At 34.8% G+C, this 23,679-nt stretch overlaps 1 protein-coding gene across 4 annotated transcripts in view; it reads right to left on the bottom strand.

Annotated features, from left to right (window-relative positions):
• LOC149804774 (calcium-independent protein kinase C-like) overlaps positions 1–23,679 on the bottom strand; it is a 105,899-nt gene that overhangs the window by 70,263 nt on the left and 11,957 nt on the right. For all 4 annotated transcript variants that reach the window (XR_016416619.1, XR_016416618.1, XR_016416620.1 and 1 more), the window contains exons 3-4: positions 22,161–22,317; positions 9,685–9,716 (exon numbers count right to left, since the gene is read on the bottom strand). Coding sequence is in view for 1 of the 4 variants with exons in the window: in XM_089944363.1 (XP_089800489.1) it covers positions 9,685–9,716; positions 22,161–22,317 (189 nt within the window). In the remaining 3 variants the exon portion in view is untranslated. The remainder of the gene's footprint in view (positions 1–9,684; positions 9,717–22,160; positions 22,318–23,679) is intronic.

Genomic DNA, 23,679 nt, shown 5'->3' with positions numbered 1-23,679 from the left:
TAACAGAAAAGTTTGAATACAGTCTGAAATATTCATTGGCTGGTTTTAAGTGTACATCAAAAAATGGAACACGCAAATCACAAACTCATCATATTCATGGACATAACTATATTAAATTTGGGGCCTCGCGTGTCCGAGTGGTCTAAATCGCTCTCCATTACGGATCACTGCCATCTCACCTCTGTCTGCATGGGTTCGAGCCTCAGAATCGGCCAATGTGGGTATGTGAGAAAGCTTACCAGTAGCTTCTCGTGGGTCGGTGGTTCTTTCCGGGGTTTTCCCGGGTTCTTCCTCCACCATTAATACTGGCCGCCATGTATAGCCTATCGTGTGCTGAAAAATGGCATTAAACCCCACAACAACAACAACAATATCAAATTTGGATAAGATTGTCCTAGAATATGCTAAATTATTAATTTGAGAACTGGTTATTGATTTGGTTATAAAACAAGTATATAAAATCATGAGATGTGATTTATTTACTTCGTTTTCCTGCATATCTATCAAAACCTTAAATTATTTACCTACTTGCATTCTGTTAAATTATTTTACATCCACCTGGATGGGACTTTTATATTTTCAGCAGTGTCAGTCCCGTTTAAAAAAAACTGAACTGCTATATACTGCTAAAATTTAAGTTTAATATGCATTTGAATTATCTTTGTACACTCATGGTGGGGACAATTCCCGATTACAGTATACAAAGTTTTCCAAACAATGATGACACTGACAATGACAATTACTAGTATTGTTTTTATTTGTAATATCCTTTCTGCAGAGATGTGTAAATGAGAGGCCAATACTACGGCATGTTTTAGTACTCACTTAGTATTATTATTATTCCCCGGAATAACGTCTGTCACTGGTGAGTAACACTGACCTTTTCCTCAATATCTGTCTAATATTTCAAGCCGATCAATAACATACATGTCAATCAATTAAACTTGGTGTGCAGGTGTATAGTTTTAACTTGTTATGCAGGCACTGACAGCTACCCAACACAATTTGACACTAAAATCATTCAGATTTTATGGACTACATATCAAAGTCTGCTCTCTTATTTCTGTATGACAGTTTAATCTCCTTTACAAATTTTAAATACAATTCTACAAAAATAGTTAATATATCCTGTTAGATAGACTGAAATAGCATATCAAAAAAAGGTATTTGTTTAATACTATCAAAATTTGCATATTTATGAGTTTAAAACATTCAACAACAGAAGACCCTAACCAAGCCAAGCCAACCACATGTAGTAAAAGGAACCTAACCAAGCTAACAACTTGTAGTACAAAGAGCCTAACCAAGCAAACAACATCTAGCTGTTGTTGTAGGGTTTAACGCTATTTTTCAGCACACGATAGGCTATACATGGCGGCCAGTATTAATGGTGGAGGAAGAACCTGGTAAAACCCCTGAAAGAACCACCAACCCACGAGAAGCTACTGGCAAGCTTTCTCACATACCCACATTGGCCTAATCCAAGAATTGAACCCACGCAGACAGAGGTGAGATGGCAGTGATCTGTAACGGACAGCGCTTTAGACCACTCGGCCACTCGGGGCCCACCAACATCTAGTAAAAGATACCAAACTATGCCAACAACATGCAGTACAATGAACCTAACCATGCTAACAATATGTAGTAAACATTTTTTTTAAAAATTATACATACTAACAATGTTAAGTAAAATCACTGTATATACTCGCTTATAATTTGAGTCCAACTCTAAACCCCACAGACCAAGACCTGCCATCACACATAGCATGCTGGAACCATGCAGTTTGTCAGGAGTAATAAAAAGACTTGTCTGTCTGATTATGGATATATGGACAGATAATCCAAGTGTCCATTTGTTTCCCTTCAGCAAAATCACAGTGTTGAACTTACCATTCCTTTTCATTCTATCTACTGCTTAAGCTTTTAAAACACGTCTCTTTTAACTGAAGGTGTTGTACATTGATAAAGTATCAAAAGATACAGTACAGATCACTCAGTATTTGCAACAATTCCGCTATAGAGGGGTTCAAAGACATCGGAATAATTGACAGTTGAACAGCCAGTGCATAAAGAACACCCATAGGAACACATCAAAATGATGGACAGTTGAACAACCAATATATAAAGAACACACATAGGTGTGTGTGATTAGGATTTTTTAACGTAGCTTTAAAAAAGTTTCAGTCATATTGCTTCGATGTCTGCAGTGTGGCAGTTTATAATGATGTCTAGCACTGGGGAATCATGCCACAGACATGTAGCATGATGTCCCACCCAGTCACATTATCTGGACAACAGGCCCACCAGTCCTAACACTAACCTCTTAATGCTGAGCACCTAGCAAGGCAGCTGCTAGTATCATGCTTGTAAGTCTTTGGTATGACTCAGCTGGGGATCGAACCCACAACCTCCCGTTTCAGAGGCGGACGCTCTAACTACTAGGCCACCGGAGCGGTAACAACACACATAGGAACACACTGAAATGATGGACAGACAAACAACCAATGCATGAAGAACACCAAAAAGATGTTGGAAAAGAATGACATCTCAGCAGTCAGCGTCTGAAGACCACCCATTGGAAGACACCATAATGACTTACAGTTGAACAGACAATACATGAAGACCACACATAGGTATACATCTGAATGATTGACAATTGAACAGCCAATATATCAATACCACCCATAGGAAGACGTCAGTGATTGAGTCTGATGCCAAATGAAGAATTTTCTTTATTTCAAGTTAATGCTTACAAAATAAAATGAGTCAAAATGTGCCTAAGGACTCTCACCTGGATGACATCTTCCCAACAGCCAAAAATGCAACAGCAGTTTGCCAAGAAATCTAGGTCAGTAGTATGCTTTCTGTTGAAATTTCTTCAAATGCTGTTAACTGCATGTTATGAAAACATAGTTTCTTCATTTTTCTACATATTCTATCTTCATTTACATTTTATAGTAAATCAGCATCATTTGTCCATTTCTGAAAAGCCAGTATACCAGGATGGTTTGTGACAAAAAAAGCTGGTTAAAATCTGTTCAGCAGTTATTTGAGGTACATGTAATATGTGCAAATATTTTGTATCCTGTTAGTGGTAGACTGGCATCATTTGTTTGAATTTTATAGCCCCCATGATGTTTTCTATCAGATTTGGTCAAATTCAATATCCCTGGTAGCAGTTTTTGACAATAATTCATCTTAATGTTTCTCTTTCTATATAAACAGTTGTCATATTCGATCCTGAACCAGCAACATCTGTATTAATCTGACAGGTCTTCAGGCCAGGATGCTTTCTATCAAGATTTGTAAAATTCTATTTAACTCTTCTGGAATAGAAGTCAATGAAGAATTCTCCACTTTTAGTAATGTTAGTCATACTCAGGAGTGGATTGGTGCCATTCCAAAAACTTGAAAGGCTTCCATGCCATGATGCTTCCTGTCAAGACTGGGATCAAAATATAATAGCAGTTTTGAAGAAGTCATTAAAAGGTTTGTGTATATTTAGTCACAGCGATATTTCTTTTTACTAACAGTGGCTATATTTGAATGTGCATTGGTATCTTTTTGTCTTCCAGCCATGATCCATCAAATTCTGTTCAGCTAGCTGTTTTTGAGAAGTGGTTTAAAAGTTTTTAGTACTTTTAACAATGGTAGCTATATTTTGATTGGCATAGTTTGTATAAATTAAACAGTGCTTCTTGGTAGGATGTTCTGTGCCAACTTTGGTCAAAATTGATCCAGTGGTATTATCAGAAGTTTAAAAAAAGCTGACTGACAATGCACTGACACACAATACAAGCTGCACAATTGATGCAGGGCCATACCATAAATATCATTGGATTTAAGGCCAAATTAGCCAAAAATCATTTCAGGTCAGAATTGTTTTGTGTAAACAATATCTGAAGTTATTTTTGTTGTGTTGGTTTTTTGGGGGTGGGGGGATAACCATGGGGGTAAAAAAGAAATAGGTTCAGCAATTAGAAACAGGTTGGTGGGCTAACTGGAAACATATATATAAGTTAAAAGAATGACAGAACATGCACATATATTCACAAGGAAGTTGTGTAACACACACAAGCAGTAGCTGCTCTTGAACCAATGGATCCATTTTAGATGTAATGGTGTTAAACAGTGAACTGATCCGGCTGTGATTTATTGGTGATTGTTTTAATAACTGAACTGATTAAATTTTCATTACAATGGTGTTTGTTTTAAGAACTCATCGATCAATATTAGATGTAATGGTGTTTGTTTCATAACCCAACTGATCCATTTTAGATGTAACGCTGTTCATTTCATAAACCAACTGATCCATTTTAGATGTAACGCTGTTCGTTTCATAAACCAACTGATCCATTTTAGATGTAACGCTGTTTGTTTCATAAACCAACTGATCCATTTTAGATGTAACGCTGTTCGTTTCATAAACCAACTGATCCATTTTAGATGTAACGCTGTTCATTTCATAAACCAACTGATCCATTTTAGATGTAACACTGTTCGTTTCATAAACCAACTGATCCATTTTAGATGTAATTGTGATTGTTCCAATAACTTGAATGATCCATTTTTGATATAATGGTGTTTGTTTTAATAATGCAAGTGATCCATTTTTGATATAATGGAAAAAATACTTTCATTTGACTTTTTTCATTCTGCATTCAATTTTTTCCTTATCACTACTGTGTTTTATCAGCTTTTACACCCAAATTTTTTTTTCTTTCTAAATACAATGTACGTCACATTTTAATAATCAAGAACTGAATTCAAAATTCTGAATTTTTAAGGATAAATTACCAATGGAGCTCACATGCTTAGGCAACTTTAATATTGTTTTTTGATGAATTTATAAAGTACAGTATAAGCAATTGAATCAAAGTAATTCTTCTGTACACTTGATATATTACTACATTACTGACCAGCATTCAGACTTCTTGTAGAACTCATTTGGAATGCTCAATGCTTTTGGAATTGATAGAACATTTAAGACTTTTGGATTTCACTTTCAATTCTGTCTGTTATATTTAATTATTTTACTTTGCATTCTAGGGAAATAAATTATGTTTTTAATTATAAAAAAATTTTTGGTTTTGTTCTTGCTTGTTACTTATTTTAAGACCATAGAGTTGTAACAGCTGCATGTGTTTCACCATAAAATGTGAAGGTCTTGTTACATGATCTGTGTATTTTATTGTGTTGTGCACTTTTAATGTTACTCTTTTATGCTGTACATCTCCAATAATATGCTGTCTACAAAGCTCAAACTTTAAGATGACTTGCCATGATGAAATTCTTGGCATACATAAAGCACTATTATCATCATCATTGTCATCATCATCATCATCATCATTAGTTATATACTGTACATTTATTATTATCTGATTTGCATTTGTCATAATATGATGTAGTAAAATACAATTATATGCTGTGTGCAAACTTTATTATGTGATGTCCTTATGGTTGTTTATATACTGTATATTTGCTTATGTGTGTGTGTGTCTGTGTCTGTGAACATATTATTATTAGCCTGGACCTTATAAGTTCATAATTGAAGGCCTCAAAGTAGATTAGTTTCTCATTTGTAACTAATAGTCACCCACCAAAAATAAAGTCTTTATTATTATTATTATTATTATTATTTATGCTATGACAGGCCCCAGGTGGCCAAACGATTACTGCCATCTCACCTGTTTGTGAGGGTTCGAGCCAGGGCTCAGCCTATCTGCTTATGTGAGAAAGCTTGCTAGTAGTTTCCTGTGGGTTGGTGGTTTTTCCCTGGGTTTTTATGGGTTCCTCCCCCATCAGTTATACTGGATGTCATGTATAGGTTATTATGTGCTAAAATGGAATCAAGCTCACAAAAACAACAACAACAACAGATTTTAGTATGGGTGAGAGTATGCCAATTCGATTTTTCAACATTATAAAACACAACCAAAACAAATGGGCATTCTGTTGGCATCTAAGTAATGTATGTACTGATTTGGTCTCATTGTCACATCAAGAAGTGAAATTTTGTTGACTTGTAAAGGAACTTTTACCATCTTGCCCCCAATGCAGGTACATGTACATAAGGAACCTGAGGCAGGTTGTAAAGTATTTTTGCATCAAATTTAACACCCCCAAACAATTACTCAGATATTTAACAACCATTTTTTAAATACTGGCTCCAAGTGCCTTATCATGAAAATTGTCCAGAAACCTGCTATTTCCAGTACAAGATTTAAAAATGCTTCACTGACAGAATTTTTAGCAAACAGATGGAAATAAAAATTGCTGAAAACAGTAGGTTTCTAAAGGTGCAAGGAAATAGTATAATTTTTTTGAAATGTATAAGCAATTTTTATTTTATTAACATAAGTGCAGAAATACCCTAGAGTCTGCCTCAGAAGTTTATACTGCATTTAAAGTTTGTATTTTACCACATTATATATTAGCAAACACACAATAAATAATAACGAACATACAGCACATATTTAAAAATAAAAGGCATATCATTAGAAATGCACATCACCATAGAAATGATGTACAGCATATAATAACAGCACATGATATAATAAGAAATATGCAACATACAGTAATATCCTGATTTTAAAATTGCTCATCACATAAAAAAACATGCACATCAGATAGTAAGAAATGCACATTACTGTGTATATACTGTAATAAATATTGTAACAATATCATTTAAGGAATTCAATTCATATAATGCAGTTTCAACCTCATTTATTTAAAAACAAACCACTTTTGAAGGCCCTGGCATCCTATAAAAATGTATTCTCTTACAACATATAAATGTAAATGGTATGGTAAAATATAAAAAAAACAATTTTGTTCTATTTAACATTTATTTTGCAATGTCTGCCCTTTTTTATTAATTTGTGCCCTAGTTTGCATTTAATGAAAGATTCTTTTTCTGAAAGTCGAGCAACAGCAAGTCTTTTTGTCACCTAGATCAAATTTGTTTGGTACAAAAGTACAAATCAAACCATAAAAAACAAAGAAATATCGATCAAACCATAATAAATACAAAAATATAAATCAAACCATAGTAAACACAAAAATACAAATCAAACCACAATAAACACAAAAATACAAATCAAACCATAATAAACACAAAAATATAAATCAAACCATAATAAACACAAAAATACAAAACAAATCATAATAAACACTTGGAGAAAGGTGCTCAAGGTTTAACTACTTTAATGTCTCCAAAACTGTATAATGCAAAAATTAATTGGACAATACAATGGAACAGGACATGAAAAAGGCTGTAACTACAACAGAGCTTGGTAAACAAATCATGTACTTCAATCTTAGTTATGTTTAACTGTATTTTTACTTCCTTAGTACTGTCAAACACAAGCTAATTTTGAATTGACAGATTACCCTACTGAAAAATAAAACCTGTTTTAATCAGATAAAAAAAACACTGATACTACAATTTATGGTTGTTAAGCTACATTTGAACAGAAAATTATCTGGAATGAGAATTTGTGGGTACTAGAAGATCTAGTGTTTTACTTCACAAGTGTCTTCCAGCCTTGATTATACAATCTTTGATGTGTTGATTAACAGCTTTACCTATGACATGTTGTTTGGTTTGGTGCTTTATGGCACAGCAACACAGGCTGGTTATTTAGTGCCAAGGCAACTGCAGCAAAGTGCCATGCCCAAGGACACACCATGGTTGCTGCCCCAGGATGGCAGGATCCGAAGCCACAGCTGAAGACCTGGAAGTCGTAAATCCCATCAAAGTGCAATATAACCTCTATTCTCCCTACTTGCACAGTTTATGTAAATGATCAACTGTTGTATCAATTTAGCATGCACAGATTCCACCAAGAAAAGAGCTATTGCATTCCAATGTATTCGGAATTAAGTTTTGCATTTTCCCAAACCACAACCCCACCTGATGAAAATCACAATATAAAATCTAAATTTCAAATTATCACTTTATCTTTTATATCAACAACATATAGCTGCACACTTCTTGATGGCCAACACGCCAACATGTAAGGCATCGGGTTAATGAGAAACTTACTGATATAATGCATGCTTTCTTATGCATACATCCTAGAAGGCAAACACGAGCAATTCTGCATCCATATCCCAGAGTTAGCATAACCATCAGCCCCTGACACACAATAATATATTTAACAAGTTTGGTATCTTTCACCATAAATTATGAAATTTTCTACAGATCTAATATATAGTTAATTGTCAACAGATCAATCTCCTCAAATCAACACACAATAGGCTATCACGTACACAGATGTACTGCTGAAAGACTATTGCTCCCAATTTGTTGTGTCACAGACACATGAAGGTATGTAAAAGGTTTCTGCACCCAAATGTTTTTTATTTTTCAGGAGATTTTAAGGATAAAATGACAAATTGAATTCGACACACTGTTGTACTATTTAATTAGTCATTTTTTAAGAAGAAAAATTTCAGGAAACATTTGTTAAAGTCTGATACTTCAATTTAAGATGCCAATACTGCAGTTGAAGCCACATGTGCAAAAAATCTCTTAGTTATCAGACTCAACCAAGGCTATCAACATAATATGACAATCGTTGCAAAATCATTCACTGCAAAGATGCAGTGGAAACATAACCTATTTTCTCTAACAAAATCTTCATTTTAGCTTTTTAATATCAAATTATCAAATTCCAGGGCATTTTATGACAAAAAGTAATTTTCAAGCTGGCTTAAATGACATTTTAATGGAATTCAAATTCTGGTTGAATTCCCAGACCTCCTTAAAAAATCAGAAGGGCATGGAAACACTATGTTTTATTTCATCCATCTCAACTGATTATTTTATAGGAGCTCAAGATAAGAATTTAATAAATTGTGTTGTTTCCCTCACTGGATTGGTACTGTCCTGTTAACTTTCGATAGGACATTTTGAAAAGCTACAAAACAAAACTCTTTCATTGCATGACTAAATCTTAATCATTGAAATGTTTATCAAGCTTTGTTTGAATGCAGCAAGACCAAGAATAGTTCACAGTGTGTTTGATTATATGGCTCTGTTTGAATAAGTGTTCTCACAGTGATCAAGTTCTATCATTTCAAACATGCACAGAATACATGGACCTTGAACAACTAGCAAAGTTTACATTGATCAAACATACCATCATATTCATAAACAACACAGACTGAGGATAGGAGCAATATGTAACCAAATTTGGACAAAATGCCTAAAATTAAAATTGTTTGGCAAATTTGAAACCTATGTTTTTTTAAATTGCATGCATTTGAGTTAAATTGTCTAAGTAAAATATACAAAGAAGCTGTTTATCTACAGGTCTGGTTTTATGGCCAGGATTTAACATTACATCCTAATATCATCTCTGAATTTTACAACAACTCTCTTGTAAAATGCATGCCTAACTATAGTGGTACACATACATGGGTCAATCTGGTAAAATCAATATCTGTACTATAAGTACTTGCTTATACATAGATCCAACAGTAAAGCTACAGATGTATCATTGCATAATGTACCAGCAAATTTTGATCAAAGCAGTTTGTTAAGATGTATAATTAAAACAAACACTGACCCTGATCGACCACTGAATAACGCATTCGTTGATCAAGGTCTATGTATGCAGTCGGACATGACTTATATACAAATATACATGTACATGGTAAATTTGGTAAGAGACCTACCTTGACATTGGTAACCTTGTTTCCACAGTCCCCTGCAAAAACAAACATTTATACATTCATTAAGACACGATCAACAGAACTGAAAAATAATTTAAAAAATAATCCTCTGAGCTCTCAACCTCACTATAAAGAAATTAACTTGGTTGCAACATAACATGGAAGTCCAAAGCCCATCTAGGATTCAGCCTTATAGGGCCAATATAGCATGGCTGTTCTCACCTGGGTTAAATCTGATAGGGTCAACATGGAAGCCAATATCCCCACCATGTTTAAATCTAGGATTTTGCCTAATGGGGCCAATAACCCATTAAGATTTTCAAAAGGGTCCACTAAGAATTTGACATGGGCCGCTACTTTTTCTCACTACTCAAAGAATGGTTACCTGAAGATAAGATAATAATTGTATCTTTACTTCAAATAGTAATTATTCCTCTATTAGCAGAATACAGTATTTCATTATATACTTAAGCGTCAAATATAGACTTACTGGCAAAATATTTTTCAAATTTTGTTTCATTCCTATACATATCATTCATATATTTTTACACATGAAAATATAAACATATATTTTCACATTTGAAAATGTAAGATTTCCCATCATGGCACGCAATGCTTGATTGTGTGTGCCTAGGGAATCTGTGTCTTGGTGAAGTTATTTTCCTTCCTTCCTTGACAACAACAAAAAAAAGTATTGTGATGTATTGCTGAATCGAACTTGCATTGTTTTCAAATAGGGTCAAAGGTTTACAAAATGGCAAAAATGGAATTAACTGTGGCAAATATTTTCTATTCTTGTTTGTGATGTAGCAAGAGATTTATATTAGCAATGTAAAGTTGTATTAAGAAACATTTAGTACCGTAAGATTTTTATCGGACACATGTAGGTTCATTTCTGAACCTGTTTCTTGCTTTGTAATTATTGTGCCAATAATGTAATCTGTTTAGCTTACAGTATATAACATGTTACGTATATTTGATTTAATTTAAATTTGATTTAATTTAATTGTTCGTAAGTTTTAAAATCTTTTTATTTTAATTTTATTACATATCAAAGTAGTGTAATTTGTTTACTAGGAATATATTTTCCAGAAAATTCAGTTTGACTCTTTTCATGAACACATAATAGTAGAAACACTGTTTCTATCTTTGGCTTAGTTTCCGACCTTAATTCAGAAATCACTGAGACAAGTAAACAACTTTTTATTTTTATTTTATTCTCTGAGTAAAATGACTGGTTTTTATCAAGGTCATACTGGAAGTATGTGATGTTAGATTTAAACAGCCTCTATTTCACAATTCTGGGTATTCCAAAATTGCGCAGTATTTAGATTTAATAGTGATGTTTAGAAACATATTTCTCAGTTTGGGCTTTTGCCTTGGACACTGGAAAAGTGATTGTTTGTGACCAGTTTGGAGTTATATTTTAATTTTTATTCAGATTATTTGAATTCTATAAGATTAATTCTTTTTCCTGGAAATATTTGAGTGCTCATACAGAATTCTTGGACAAAGACATTTTTCTTAAATTTTATTTCAGAAATTCAATCACCAAAATAACGTTTGTGAATCAGCAAAGAAATGTAGACACAACAGCAAAATAATAGCTACAGTATAAGTCATCGCCTTCCATTTTGGATTTTTCATTGGGACTCAGACTTGAATTCATTAGAACTTTTCATTATTAGAACTTCTAAAATTTAATTTGTGGATTATTCTTGGATTATTTTTGGATTTGATTCTAAAAAACCATTAAGTTCTTATTTTTTCATTTTACAGTGTTTTTCCAGGGAAATAAATTAATTGTTAAATTTTTCAAAGCTTGTTGTTTTCACTCTTTCTTTTGTTACATTTATTAGAGCCTAAACACGCAACAAACATCATTACGTTTTATCGTATATGCACGTGTCATGCATGGTGTTAGATGTATTTTCAGCTGATCGGAGTCGATGTGGTACCAGCTGTAGAGCTAACCACAGAAGCTGACCAAAGCAGCTGTAAAGCTGAACCATAGCAGCTGCAGAGCTGAGTGAATAGTGTTGCTGGTCAAGTAGCAGGTGATTGGGCATTGCTGACTTGTTGTTGTTGTTGTTGTTGTTGTAGGGTTTAATGCCATTTTTCAGCACACGATAGGCTATACATGGCGGCCAGTATTAATGGTGGAGGAAGAACCCGGGAAATCCCCAGAAAGAACCACCGACCCTCGAGAAGCTACTGGCAAGCTTTCTCACATACCCACATTGGCCGAATCTGAGACTCGAACCTATGCAGACAGAGGTGAGATGGCAGTGATCCGTAACGGAGAGCGCTTTAAACCACTCGGCCACTCAGGGCCCCCATTGCTGACCAATTGCTGGATGCTGATTGCTTCACTGACCAAAGAACTGAATGGTGGTCTGTGATTTGGATTTTTTAACATAGCTTTAACAATTTTTCAGTCATATTACTACGATGTCTGCAGCATGGCAGTATATAGTGATGTCTAGCAGTGAAGCATCATGCCGCAGACATGTAGCATGATGTCCCACCCAGTCACATTATTCTGACACCAGGCCGACCAGTCCTAACACTAACCTCTTAATGCTGAGCGTCAAGAGAGGCAGCTGTTAGTACCATTTTTGTAAGTTTTTGGCATGACTCAACCGAGGATCGAACCCACAACCTCCAGCATCCGAGGTGGACACTCTAACCACTAGGCCACCAGAGCGGTCTGAGTGGTGGTCAGTGACTACCTGGAATACTGACTGCTTGACTGACCAGTGTGACTGGTAGCCAAGTGTGCTGGTGACAAGTGTGTAACTCCATGGGCTAATTTTGGGGTCTGTAATACCCAGTGTTTGGGGATTGTAAAGATATTTTGTATAATATCTGTCCCTTTGTTTTCATCATTGTACTATTTGAGTAAAATACCTAATTTATCACTATCTGAGTGAATTCACTTTTACTATTTGAGTAAAACACATCATTCTTTTCATCGTGTGAAATTACCGTAAATCATTCACCTTTGTCCTTGTACTGTGTAAGGTTGTTTATTTGTATTTTCATTTGCTGCATTATTACATTCGTGCAGATTGTGTTAATTTGTACAATATTTGGATCTTATACATACACGTATTAATCGTAATTCTTTTCTCATTCAAGTCATTCATCAATAAACATTGTATTTGCATCAGCATCAAAAGTGTTTGGTTGCAAATCCAAAATCCAACCTGGTTGTCTTGTTACACAGATTATGTCATTTCAATCCTACCACTTTCGTAAGTCATGTATATTTATACAATCAGGCTATGAAAGTGAGACGAATTTACGAAAAGGGGGGTGAGGTGTGTGTTGTGCTAAAGAGTGAGTTTAATCTTCTATACTTTTATTCTGGAACAAGTTTGATACATGTATATAATAAAAAGAACATTTTCTTTTCCTACATTAATACTGGATATATTTCATCTTTTGGTACCAAAAACTATATATTTTAACTCGTGGCTTTGCCACTCATCACAATATCATGTTTTTGGTGCCACACAAGGAAACAAATACAGTATTAATGTAGGAAAACAAAATATCCCCTATATTTTTTACACAAATAAATCAAAATTTTGTTATAATCCAATATGAAGAACATTTATTATGATAGAGAAATGGTCTATGATTTATGCTGATAAATCCTTTATTACTTAAAGGTTTCATATAATATAATACAGCAACAAGTAACATGTAAATTTGTCACACCTGTCACTAGTACATGTAGAAGTATTACATTATAAAACGTGATTTTTTTAAATACATGGTAGATGTATATCTCACTACCAGCTTCTGTTGAAGCATTTGATGAGCATTTAATAAACTTGCCCACTACAAGTTTTTAACGAAAACCCTATAGAAAAAGTCATAAGGTCATATTTACCGTATATACTCGCGTATAAGCCGAAAAATTTAGGACAAAAATAAGGCCTGGAAGAAGTGGGGTTGGCTAATCTGCAGGCCAAGGTCCAAGTCTGAAATTTTTAACACTTGTTCCCCTCGATTTCCAGTATTTATTGTTTCTGTCCATCGCTGAAGATGAGATCACATGCCTAATGATGCCACATGGCTCATAAGATCTGTGCTGTCGTGAAGTGAAACAAATATTTTTTTTCTAACTTAAGTGGTAGGATAATGAATGAAAAACATGTTTTAATGTACCTGACATCTATTTGACAGATGTCCATCCACCAGAAAATGCAGCCATAAGTGTTATTTGAGCCATATTAGTAATCTCCAGTCAAGTATTTAACCCTCAGCTAATCAGTAATCATTAAACTCTACTGTATCGTACAAATGCACGCTAGCTTATTTCAGTGTAAATATGAAAAGAATCTACGTAAAAAAATAAAAGCATTATACCACAAACATTTTGATCGAGAGTAGAAATACATGTACGATAGTCTTAAAGGAACAATAGCGAGAGGCTCCATGGGGGTTTGTTGCGCGCACGCTTAGGAAGGGTAAATAACAGGGCAATATATGAGTCAGCGTGAATAACTGTAAAACAATATAATTTGTGGGATTTCTTTGACAGGTGTTTTAGAAGTAATCGGCAGCCACAGTTTATATACTACTGTTGTTCAGTTGTTTGTAAAGCAAAGTGGTCTGTTAGCGGTAGAGTGTTGTACAATAGCTACCATATGCTTAATCTGTGGTAAATGCCTCGGGGATAATAGGTTTGTTTTGTTGCACAATGCCAATGACTTTACTAATACATGCCGACTCTCAGATGTATTGCTTAATGAGACATGGTAGTGGACATGGTTTCTGCTCAAAGTTATAAACTGTCACAATACTTGAATAATGTCCATTCTGAAACCAATCATATTTTGATCAACTGAAGTAAGACCGATGAAGTAAAAAAGGCCGCAAAGAAAATGAAAACAACACTGGCTGTGATACCAGGAGGTTTAACGTCAGTGTTACAATTTCTTGATGTCTGCCTTAACAAACCTTTTAAGGACAAGTTACTAAAGATGTGGGCAGAATGGGTTTGTTCAGGGGCTGTGAAAATGACAAAAGGCGGGAATTTAATGAGGCCGGACATCGATTTGGTCGCCAAGTGGGTAAAAGAAGTGTGGGACTCAATTCCATCAGAAATGATTGCAAAATCATTCAGGAAGTGCTGTATCAGCAATGCCATGGATGGAACAGAGGATGATGCTATATTTCAATCCGACAATGACGAGGAGAGCAAGAAGGAGAATGACACACTGTCATCAAATACCATACTAGATGTATTTTGGAAAATCAAACTTTAATATTTAGGATATCTCATTGGAAGAGGTCCTGACTCCAAATGCATCAGCTATAAATATATCACTAACACTCGCTGGAACTATCAGAGTTAAATCTAAATACCCACCAATATACAATTAGGAAGAAAGTTTAATTGGCATAAATCTGCCTATCAACAGTAAGCACTGTTTTTCTTTTTGCAGCAATTGTATAAATGTTGAAGAAAATTTCTTCTATGTGGATTTTAAAACCAATTCCTTATTTCCTTTAATTACCTGATAGTACATAATTTGTACTTATGCATTATTGAATTATTTTACTGGGTTTTTTTTCCTTGTGTTTTGTTTTTGGTGTTTTACAGTATAACAGCACATTCTGTATGTACCCACTTATGAGTCCAACTGCAAACTGCACAGACCCAGATCTGCCATCACATAATGCACTAGCAGATTTATACAGTTCCTAGATTCGTCAACCATAGGGATTTTAATGTACATCCTCATTATAATATATATATAAGTATATAGTCTTAACACATTAACCCCTGGAGCTTTTCGTCATTTTTGCCTGAAAATCGAGTAGGAAACACATTTTGAAAGCTATTTCTGAATAGACTCGAAAACACCAAATCCCCGGTCATCTTTCAATAACATACTGCCTACTTGTGTTAGAAACATCATTTTTCATTGGTTATTTGACTCACGCATAAGCAGAAGGGTAAAAGTTGGAGTTTTTTTGGGTTAGTTTGCTACACGGAACCATTATTTTTGTATGGAGACCACTCTTTATTCCAAATGCCCATCTTATCCTACTTTTTGCAAAGGCTCATCTGTCTGTTTGCAGTTCATACCAGTTTGCTTTAGATCTGAGACCAAAAAGTCTAAAATCCAGACACAAAATGGGATTCCGACCACAGGTGAATTTTGGGTAAAAAAAAGTCGGGTCCAAAAATTGAGTTTTTTAAAATCTGTATTTTGCAGTGCAACTAGATATTCCAGATTATTTGGTATCATTGTAGAGCTACATCTGTCTACCTTCCTTTCTATAATACCATCCACTTTAGTGTATCATGCATGATCATGACGCTACAGAGCTCGGTAGTAGGCTACTACCTCCTGCCCTGTTAAGTCCTTGCTAGGGGTTAATGTGTTAAGAGTCTTTTCTCCTTAGGCCAGTGCTTGGAGTAATGCTACATTACTCCCTTATATAAATAAAACCTAACCTTGCCAGTGCCAAGGTATCTTGGGACAAATATGTATATATCTATATATCAGTTTGGCTCAACTTATAAGCAAGTGCATACAGTATAGAGCATTTAGTTCCAAGACTGATGGAGTAAATTGCCTTGCCTAAGGTCACTCCACAAAAAGGATTGATCCATTAGTAGGTTTTGTGTGTGTGTGTGTGTGATTTGGATTTTTAACGCAGCTTTTGAAAAAATTCAGTCATATCACTACGATGTCTGCAGTGTGACAGTTTATAGTGATGTCTAGCACTGGAGCATTATGCCGCAGACATGTAGCATGATGTCCCACCAGTCACATTATCCTGACACCAGGCCGACCAGTCCTAACACTAACCTCTTAATGCTAACGTAAGTCTTTGGTATGACTCGGCCGGGAATCAAACCAACGACCTCCTGCATCCGAGGCAAACACTCTAACCACTAGGCCACCGGAGTGGTTAGTAGGTTTTGAACCTGCACCTATTTGCTTGCAAGTCCAGCATGCTAACCACTGAGCCTGCTTTTACATTTCGTAAACATATAACGCAGTTTTTACACGTGGACACTGCCAGTAGCTTCTCATGGGTCGGTGGTTCTTTCTGGGGTTTTCCCAGGTTCTTTCTCCAACAACAATACTGGCCGCCATGTATAGCTTATCGTGTGCTGAAAAATGGCGTTAAACCCTACAACAACAACAACAACATATGGACATTGTTGTGAGGTGATCCCTCAACCAGTTATGGTGAAAATGTGGTCTACATCCATCATGAAAACCTCAAGTTCAGCACCTTAGTTGGAATTACTGACTGGCAATGTGTTCTAGTGATTTTCTTATGATATTGCTAATGATATTAATTGATGTGTAAAAAACCTATCTTTAAAATTTTTAATGCTATAATGTAGATTATGTAAGTACAGTGACTTGAATTTTAATTTCAAAATGTGGTGTGTCTAATGTACCACATTATGTAAAAGGCAATGCTGCAAAAAGTTGTAAATACCAAATCATCTGAATAATACAGGATCTTGAAAGATATCGATCGTAAACATGGTTGGGTGGTCTTCAACATCATTGGGTGCCATTAAAACTAGATAATATTGATGTCATATGAGCTATGTAATTTTTCCCCTGAAGTGAGAATCCCTGGCTATTTTTCACATTCATATTAATTAATCTGATATGGACCACAAGATCTGATGACATCATCACTGCAAACAGAAGAACCCAACACTATGCCTTGTTGGATACATTAGGTATCCTTCTGTGTTACAATATTCTCATTTTGCATTTGATATGGTACAGAACTCTGCCTAGCATTTTACAAGTTTATTTCTTTAAAAGCATAATTCATGCGCATTATCTTTTAGAAGTCCATATCATATAAGGAAATACACAACAGCTGAGTTTGTCTTCAGCATAAGTTTGTTGTTCAAAGTATTCCAGTACTCCAGAAGATCATCACCCGAGTCTTTATCTTTATCTGATGCATGCTTTTCTTCTCAGATCCACTTTAATAAGCCAAACGCTCTTCACTCCCTCTCAAATTAATCTGTCTGCCATGTGTAAATGTTGATATTAAATTAGTCACTAATGGAATTTGCTGAATGTATCACATCACTACTTTTGGAGTAGTCCCCAAAAATAACAGAATTCAACGAGCAAAACAAAAGATGGCTAAACCCAAGGGGTTGACATCAGTGATATAGTAAAGTAACAGTTGTGAACAACCATATATGTTGGCTAAACTGTTCATCAGATAGGTGATGTAAGTATGTAGTTGGTCTATTATACAGACGATGATCAGTTATAGGAAACGGTCTCCCCAGGCTTACTATAATGTGCACTCAGCTGTGAACAGCACAGACCCAAATCTTTCACTGCATAATACATAGCACAGAAACCGATCTGTCACAGTTTAATGACACCGCTCTGTCACTGCTTAATGCAAACAACATATATCTGTCACTGCTTAATGACACCTATCTGTCACTGCTAAATGCAAACAAAATAACATATATCTGTCACTGCTTAATGACACCGATCTGACACTGCTTAATGCAACAGCAATCACACATATTTGTCACTGCTTACCCAATAAATCACTGCAACTGCCCAAAAATTGCTGTCAATAAAATTATTCAACAATGTCTGTCAGAGATCAGTGTTTTATCTACCCATGCATCATGCATCAAATATGCAGACTTTTACAATCTGACGCACTAAAATCATCGCCGGTACGTAAACTGACGCACCACAATGTTATGTTTTGCCTATTAACAAAAACCAAAGGTTCGTTCTAAAAATCATCACCAGTATGTAAACTGATGCACCCCAATATTACGTTATGCTCATTAACACAAAATTAAGGTTTGGTTTAACTACTTTAATGGCCAGATTACAATTCTCCCAAACAGGGAAAATGTCCACACATCAGTTTCTTTCGCTAATGCTATCATAATACATAGGGTTACAACTGAGTGTGGAGCTTGGAGCTGACCTTAAGTAACTGTCACATTACTTGTAGCAACAGGATGTTAAAACTGTATAATCGCCCCACCCAAGAAAGAGGCAGAAAATAAATGCGTGATTTTAAAGTGATTCTCACGAGAAACTATTATTTCATGCGCGTCTTTGTCACACAATGAAGCAACAATTTTCATCCACTCAGTTGTAAGCTTTGTGTTGTTCCAAGATCTGTCAGCATTTGACTGAAAATGACGTCCAAGGCAAAAATATTCAAATAGATCCGAAACAAACGAAATTATCTTTTGGACCACATTTATTACCTACGATGATCATAGTATTGTTATTGAACCAGTGAAGTCTTCATATCCAAAGATGAGGTAACAGTTACTTTTAAGATAAAACTTAATTTGTGCAGCAATGGTTGAAAACACAGTGGCTACGTTTTAAAAAAAAAATTAATTCGAGTGAAGAATGTGACAGTGAAGACGCCTTTATGTTTTGCCATATATGTACAGAGGCTATAAAAAAAAAACTGATAAATGTGCAAAAAACAATAACTTTCAGAACAGTACACTGGCAAGGCATGTTGGGTTGCCAGAATGCAAACTGCTGAATGAAGGTCCACAACACCAGGCAGATTTGAATGCAGGTTTACAAAAACATTCTTCCAAACAAGACATAGCAGTGAAAGTGCTACTAAAGTGTGTACATTGGCTGAATGTAGAAGACATCCCTTTTTAAAATACAAATCTCTTCTTAATTTAATACACGACCTAATGGCTAAAGAAAGTGATGCCATTGGCATTTTGAAGAATTCTGCCAATCAGTATGACTCTGCTACTACCTGTTCAGAGCTACTGGAAAGCCAATCAAACGTAACGACAGTCTTATACGTAACCAGCAAAATTCATAATTTGTGACAGCAATGACAGATGAAAGCATTAACAAATACAAAATGTTCACATGCTTCTGGCAAGGGAATTGTCTCATTGGTTTTAGTCACATTATATAATATTTTTGTTGTGTATTTAAACAATAATTTTTTTTTTAAACTACTGAAAACTGATCATCGGCTTAAATAGGACTCGTAGGTTTGACTTTAGACTCATTGTTTTTTGCCTTGATGAGTCAAATGACTTACATGAAACCATTTGTATATAAAACACTGAGAGCCATGTATCTTGCACCCCTAGCAAAAACAATGTATAAGGACAATTAAACAATCAAATGTTTGTTGCTGAAAAAATATAAAATTACAATTTTTAGCATAACCATCTTTTAATAATGTTTTTGGTTGCCCAAATAATATTTCGAAAAACAGATCTGTCACTGCACAACTTGACTGCACAGAGCTCAATTTGTCATTGCATACGCCAACAACATAGATGGGGATCTGACATTGTATAATGCAACAACAAAGACTGAGATATCTTTGTATAATGTAACAACAAAGACCGAGATGTCTTTGTATAATGTAACAACAAAGACTGAGATATCTTTGTATAATGTAACAACAAAGACCGAGATGTCTTTGTATAATGTAACAACACAGACTGAGATGTCTTTATATAATACAACAACAAAGACTGAGATGTCTTTATATAATACAACAACAGACTGAGATGTCTTTGTATAATGTAACAACAAAGACTGTGATGTCTTTGCATAATGCAACAACAAAGACTGAGATGTCTTTATATAATGCAACAACATAGACTGAGGTGTCTTTATATAATACAACAGAAGACTGAGATGTCTTTGTATAATGTAACAACACTGACTGAGATATCTTTGTATAATGCAACAACACAGACTGAGATGTCTTTGTATAATACAACAACAAAGACTGAGATGTCTTTGTATAATTAACAACACAGACTGAGATGTCTTTGTATAATGTAACAACACAGACTGAGATGTCTTTATATAATGCAACTTCAAAGACTGAGATGTCTTTGTATTATGCAACAACACTGACCGAGATGTCTGTGTATTATGCACCTTCAAAGACTGAGATATCTTTATATAATACAACAACAGACTGAGATGTCTTTGTATAATGTAACAACACAGACTGAGATGTCTTTGCATAATGCAACAACAAAGACTGAGAAGTCTTTATATAATACAACAACATAGACTGAGATGTCTTTATATAATACAACAGAAGACTGAGATGTCTTTGTATAATGTAACAACACAGACTGAGATGTCTTTGTATAATGCAACAACACAGACTGAGATGTCTTTGTATAATACAACAACAAAGACTGAGATGTCTTTGTATAATTAACAACACAGACTGAGATGTCTTTGTATAATGTAACAACACAGACTGAGATGTCTTTGTATAATGTAACAACACAGACTGAGATGTCTTTATATAATGCAACTTCAAAGACTGAGATGTCTTTGTATTATGCAACAACACAGACTGAGATGTCTGTGTATTATGCAACTTCAAAGACTGAGATGTCTTTGTATAATCTAACAACAAAGACCGAGATGTCTTTGTATAAAGTATAAACACAGACTGAGATGTCTTTGCATAATGTAACAACAAAGACGGAGATGTCTTTGTATAAAGTAACAACCAGACCACAATATCTTTGTATAATGCAACAAACAGAGATGTCTTTGTTTAATGTAACAACAAAATACTGAGATGTCTTTGTATTATGCAACAACACAGACACAGATGTCTTTGCCTAATGTAACAACACAGACCGAGATGTCTTTGTGTAATGCAACAGCAAAGAACGAGATGTCTTTGTAGTATGCAACAACAAAGACCGAAACGTCTTTGCATAATGCATCAACATAGACCGAGATGTCAATGTATAATGCAACAACAGGGAACATGATGTCTTTGCATAATGTAACAACACAGACCGAGATGTCTTTGTGTAATGCAACAGCAAAGAACGAGATGTCTTTGTAGTATGCAATAACAAAGACTGAGATACCTTGTATTATGCAACAACAAAGACCGAGATGTCTTTGTATAATGCATCAACACAGACCGAGATGTCTTTGTATAATACAACAACAAAGACTGAGCTGTCTTTGTATAATGTAATAGCACAGACCCAGATCTAATTGTCATAGGTGAAGAGAGACACAGGTTCTAAGCAAAGATGACTCATGGTAGAACTATTTATTATAAAATGAATGCCAAATTTAAAATACTGGAAAAAGAATAGCCCTCAACAGAAAAGTGGAACTAACTGTACAATTCACTTTCCGATTTCAGTGGTAACAAATTCCTGCATGTTCATTTTAATGTTGAACTTGATGACACAGCATTTTGAAGTATCTGAACATGGTCTAGCTTAAATTGTGAATGTGTGTATTAGAGAATACAGATACGTATTTTATATACAATTCAAACTCAACTCATGTGTAAAATATGTGCATTACACTGTTGGATTACAAAAAGAAAAATGATTTACATAAAGCCAGAGATGCAAAGATAAATGCTTAAGGGAAGAAATGAAGCATTGCTTCTAACATCAATCTTCAACTTACCATATAAAATCCCTACATAATGAGCAAAATGTTGGCTGACGTAACATCGTTGCCATAAATTTGTGTCCATTAACTTGGTGGATCCGACGGCGCATAGCACCTCGCCGCCGGTTGAGGAGTCCCTCCTTCTCCCGGAACACCCTCTCTTTTGGAGGTTCTGTAATAATAATAATAATAATAATTATAATAATAATAATAACAACAACAATAATAATAACAAGCATCTCCTGGAGGAACTGATGTTCTACTGGGTGAAATGAATTTCCTGGAATACAAGATACAAGACATTTCTTCCTTTCAACTTCTGAGATTGAAACCACCTCAGATATTCTTCAGTGACAACAGGACATTCAAATTACCTGTGTGGCAGACATACTGGGTGTCCGATTGGCACCATTTTCATTCAGGAAAAAGTAGACATCTTCAGAAGTCTTTTGTTTAAAACCTATGTCAAAATGATCATTCATTAGGTGGTGTAATGACAACAACCGTTTTATGACAGCTGTCATGTCAGTCATACTGGGTGCATGAGTGGTGCATTTTCATTTAGGAACAACTAGGTATGTTAAAAAATTTTCTGGCAAAAAAATAATTTTGCAACAATTTGACAAATTTTAAAGACAGTAAAGTGAAAACTTTAACTGTCATAATAATGTACATCAGTTTTTGGTTAAAATGACCTTCCTACAATAAAACAAAAATTAACTTTAAGATAATTGTCATAATTATACATTAAATTATTCCTATACTTGTAATGATGTGTCAGATTATAATTAACATGATCATTATTGTGCAGTGGTGCACAAACTGATCAATTTGGAAATGTTAGGTGGAAGATTTAACAGTCTGGTTTATGACTGGTCCTTTTTTGGTGGCTGATTAACTGATCAACCATGATACACTACAGTCAAGTATAACACGTTTTGCAATACAGCCTAACATTCTTATTCGCATCACATTTCTTGTGGGTTTTCTTTTTAAATTTAAAGTTTTTCTGATTCAAAACAATTCCAAAATAAAATTAATTCCCAGCAGAAAATTGAAGCAATTACTATCTGAATTTGTACACCTTATAAAGTGTCAGAGCCATTTTGAACAGTTTTCAACATGGCTGTCATATGTAAGGCTTTCATCAGCAGGCAATTTTTAATTTAAACTGGTACCTTTGACTGACAGGTGGGCAAGGTAAAGTATGTAAGGATTAATTATCCTGCTAAGGCTGTAACATTTAGACCTGTCAACAGCTTAGTTTACTCTACTGTATGTAAACATTTACAGAATTGGTGTGTGTGTGTCTGTTGGATATTTAATGTAGCTTTAACAATTTTTCAGTCACATCTCTATGGTGTCTGCAGTGTGAGTTTTTATAGTGATATCTATCACTGGGGAATCATGCCACAGACATGTAGCACCATGTCCCACCCAGTCACATTATCCTCACACCAGATCGACCAGTCCAAACAATCTCTTAACGCTAAGTACAAAGTGAGGCAGCTCCTAATAACATTTTTATAAGTCT

This window comes from Sinohyriopsis cumingii, chromosome 2, assembly GCF_028554795.1.
Source record: "Sinohyriopsis cumingii isolate HCF-2022 chromosome 2, ASM2855479v2, whole genome shotgun sequence".
Lineage (NCBI taxonomy): Eukaryota > Metazoa > Mollusca > Bivalvia > Unionida > Unionidae > Sinohyriopsis > Sinohyriopsis cumingii.
Note: the sequence above shows the minus strand (reverse complement) of the source record. Positions and strands in the feature narration are given on the sequence as shown.